We start from the raw sequence: 4,507 nt of genomic DNA, 5'->3' as shown, positions 1-4,507 counted from the left end.
AACTCCTGAGCTCAAACAATCCGCCCGCCTCGACCTCCCAGAGTGCTAGGATTATAGGCGTGAGCCACCGCGCCTGGCCCTGCTGGTTCCATATTCATGAACTCCTTACCTAGGTTGTGGTAGGGTGCTTTGTAATTTACTGTTCTTCCTTATGTGTTCTTCGGCAAATAACTTATCTTCCTTAGCCAGTTCTCTTAGAGAATATAGGAAACTCAGATTAGTGTCCTTCTTTAATCACCACTAGTAGGGTCTTGGTCCGGGAGCTGTGTTGAAAAGAGTGAGGCTTGCTTTAGCAGTGCAAACAGCTGAATCATTTGTGTCTTTTATCATACCTAACAATTTTACATTTTTGGAAGAATACTCTTCTTAATAAGGCTTTCATTTTGGAATGCTAATTTTGAGGTTGCTTGAAAGGTAAGTTCCAGAGTTTATCATATTTAACAGCCACTTATTTTTTGACTAGCTAAACAGAGCATACAACCATATACTTATTCTCACTAGGTACATTTTGCTTAAGGTATAAATATGAAGATGTAAATTATTCTGAGTGGTTCAGTTGTACTCAGATCCATAATAGTATATATAACCAGAACAATGAGAGATCTTTCCTGGTATTAGTGTAGGTATAACTCATTCAATTTTAATACAGCTAATATTTATTTGTGTAAAAGTTAGTACATGAAATATTTAAGAAAATATATAATAAATTCTTTTCCTCACTTTTTTCAATAGCAACTTTTTAACTGTCAGTCTCTACACAAACTGAGTTTGCCTGACAATGATTTAACAGCGTTACCAGCATCCATTGCAAATCTTATTAATCTCAGGGAACTGGATGTCAGCAAGAATGGTAAGATTTTTTTCCCCTGAGTTTTTGTACTTGGAAACATGTTTCATTATTAAGATTTCTATTGAGTTTTCACAAATAAAAATGTAAAAATAAAAAGTCATTGTAATGTATTATACTAGCTTTGGCTAAGAATAAATCTGTTTTATGTATATGTAAAGGCATTTTTTTCCACTTAAAGATTTTGCAACCTGTTTTATTATAAAACACAGTAAAATTTTGTATTATAGTCCTGGCTTGTAATTTGTTTATAAAATCTGTGATAGCTTAAAGTAGGTGGAGAATAAGTGTAAGTTTTTACGTTGTTATTAACTGCAGTCACATTGTTGTATAATAGATCTCTTGTACTTATTTCTCCTAACTGAAATTTGGTACCCTTTGAATAACATAATCCAATCCTCCATCCCTGCCTCCCCCTCCCCACCCCCTGGTAACCACCGTTCTACTCTCTGTCTCTGTGAGTTTGCCTTTTTAAGATTCCATATATATGTGAGTGCATGTGGTATTTTTCTTTCTGTTCTTTGCTTATTTCACTTAACATAATATCCTCCCGATTCATCCATGATGTTGCAAATGACAGGATTTTCTTCTTTTTTTAAAGACTGAATGGTATTCACTTATGTGTATATACCACATTTTCTTTATTCATTCATCAGTTGATGGACATTTAGGTTGATTCTATATCTTGGCTATTGTGAATAATGCTGCATAAATACGAGAGTGTAGCTGTCTCTCCAACATACTGATTTTGTTTCCATTCAGGTATTTGTTTCCTTTGATACATATTCAGTAGTGGTATTGCTGGATCCTGTGGTAATTCTATTTTTAATTGTTTGAGGAACCTCTCTGCTGTTTTCCATAATGGCTGTACTAATTTACATCCTACCAACAGTGTGCAAGGGTTTCCCTTTCTCCACATCCTCACCTGCACATATCTTTTGCCTTTTTGATAATATTCGTTCTAACAAGTGTGAAGTAGTATCTCACTGTGAATTAAATTTGCATTTTCCTGGTGATTAGTGATGTTGAACATTTTTTCATGTATCTATTGATCATTTGTGTGTCATCTTTTGAAAAATATCTATTCAGGTCCTTTGCCCATTTTTAAATTGGGTTACTTGATGTTTTGCTTTTAAGTTTTTTGAGTTCCTTGTATACTTTGGATATTAACCCTTTATCAGATATATAGCTTGCAGACATTTTCTCCTATGCCATAGGTTGTTTCTTTAACTTTGTTGATTGTTTCCTTGGCTGTGCAGGAGATTTTTAGCTTGGAGCAATTCCATTCAGGTATTTGGGCTTTTATTGCCTGTACTTTTGGGGTCATATCCAAAAAGTCATTGCCCAGACCATTGCCAAGATTGAGAATGTCATGGAGCTTTCCCCCTGTTTTCTTCCAGTAGTTTGATAGTTTCTGGTGTACATTTAAGCCTTTAATCCATTTTGAGTTGATTTTTGTGTATGGTGTAAGATAAGGGTCTAATTTTATTCTTCGGCTTGTGGATGTACAGTTGGCTCAACACCATTTTTATCGAAGAGACTGTCCTTTACTCATTGTGTGTTCATGGTATCTTTGTTGAAAATCAATTGACCAAAATGCATGTATGGATTTATTTCTGGGTACTCTATTCTGTTTCATTGGTCTGTCTCTGTTTTACCATGCTGATTTGATTACTATTGCTTTTTAGTGTATTTCGAAGTCAGGTAGTGTGATGCCTGCAGCTTTGTTCCTTTTGTTCAACATTTCTTTGGCTATTCAGAGTCTTCTGTGGCTCCATATGACTTTTAGGATTTTTTTTTTATTTCTGTGAGAGATGTTGTTGGAATTTTACTTTATTTTTTTGAGACAGACTCTCACTCTGTTGCCTGGGCTAGAGTGCCGTGGCGTCAGCCCAGCTCACAGCAACCTCAAACTCCTGGGCTCAAGCTATTCTCTTGCACCTCCCAAGTAGCTGGGACTATAGACACATGCCACCATGCCTTGCTAATTTTTCCTATTTTTAATAGAGACAGAGTCTTGCTCTTGCTCAGGCTGATCTCAAACTCCTGAGCTCAAGCAATCCTCCCACCTCGGCCTCCCAGAGTGCTAGGATAATAGGCGTGAGCCGCTGCGCCTGGCCTTTTGGGATTTTAATAGGCATTGCATTGAATCTGTAGACCACTTTGGGTGATATGGGCATTTTAACAATATTTATTTTTATTTTCCAATCCATGAGCACAGGATATCTTTCCATTTATTTGTACTTCTTCCATTTCTTTCATCAAATGTTTTATAGGCCTGGCACAATGGCTCATGTCTGTAATTTTAGCACTTTGGGAGGCTAAGACAGGAGGATTGCTTATGGTCACAGGCTCAAGACTAGCCTGACCAACATATGAGACCCTTTCTCTACAGAAAATACAAAAATTAGCCAGGTGTGCTGGCTCACTCCAGTACTCCCAGCTACTGGGTAGACTGAGGCAGGAGGATCACTTGAGTCCAGGAGTTTGAAGCAACAGAGTAAGACCCTGTCTCCAAAAAAAAGGTTTATAGTTGTCAGTGTATGAGTCTTTTCTTTGGCATCTTCCACAAATGGGATTTTTTTCCTTAATTTTGTTTTTGGATAGTGTGTCGTTAGCATATAGAAATGCTACTGATTTTTGTAAGTTGATTTTGTACCCAGCAACCTTACTGAGTTTATTAGTTCTGAAAGTTTTTTGATGGAGTCTTTAGGGTTTCCTATGTATAAGATCATGTCTGCAAACAGGGACTATTTAACTTCTCCCATTCTAATTTGGATGCCTTTTATTTCTTTTCTTAATTGCTCTGGGTAGGACTTCCAGTACTATGTTCAATAGAGGTGGCAAGAATGAGCATTCCTTTTCAAGCTGCGGGAGTGCTTTCTGTAACTGGATGGAAAGCACCTCTCAGCCTTGAACATAAAGAAAAAAAAAAAGAATGGACATCCTTGTCTTGTTCCTCATCTTAGAGGAAAAGCTTTCAATTTTTCACTGCTAAGTATGATGTTAGCTGTGGGGTTGTCATGACCTTTATCGTGTTGAGGTACATTCTGTCTATACCTAATTTGCTGAGGGTTTATTGTGAAAGGATGTTGAATTTTGTCAATTGCTTTTCCTGGATTTATTAATTATTTCCCATCATTCTATTAATGTGGTATATCACGTTTATAGATTTGCATATGTTGAAATTATTAACAAGACTAAGCAGTCTTGTTTAATTTGTTTAGTTTGATCCATATTGAGAAAAGTGTTGAAGATACATTCTAAAATGTCAAGTCCTTACCTCAGAGGGAGAGAAGTCAGCTTTTGAAATTTTATAATGAGCATATATTTCTTTAATAATTACAAAAAAGAAAGAATTACTGGAGGATAAATTTTAAATGCTCTCCTAAAGATAGAACTTTCAATAAACACCAAATACTAAGTCATATCTAAATAATTCTTTATAAAATTTAGACAAAATCTTTATAAACAAGTCCCACCGAGTTAGTACAGCAGTGCCAGTAAATACATAGTAAATCATATTCCATAGCCCTTAGCTCCAAAACCATTCTTTGTCCTAATGATATGAGTATCCAGAAGTAATCCTTTACTATGTCAATTCTCCTAAATATCAGGACTTATTATGACCATTTCGGACTGATTAAAATAGTCATCCTG

At 35.9% G+C, this 4,507-nt stretch overlaps 1 protein-coding gene across 1 annotated transcript in view; it reads left to right on the top strand.

Annotated features, from left to right (window-relative positions):
* Positions 1-4,507, top strand: part of ERBB2IP (erbb2 interacting protein) — a 158,021-nt gene that overhangs the window by 65,534 nt on the left and 87,980 nt on the right. The window contains exon 4 of the mRNA XM_012664503.1: positions 733-850. Within this exon, the coding sequence (XP_012519957.1) occupies positions 733-850 (118 nt within the window). The remainder of the gene's footprint in view (positions 1-732; positions 851-4,507) is intronic.

This window comes from Propithecus coquereli, unplaced genomic scaffold (assembly GCF_000956105.1).
Source record: "Propithecus coquereli isolate 6110/MARCELLA unplaced genomic scaffold, Pcoq_1.0 Scaffold9, whole genome shotgun sequence".
Lineage (NCBI taxonomy): Eukaryota > Metazoa > Chordata > Mammalia > Primates > Indriidae > Propithecus > Propithecus coquereli.
The sequence above is the reverse complement of the archived record's forward strand: the minus strand, read 5'-3'. Positions and strand labels throughout refer to the sequence as shown.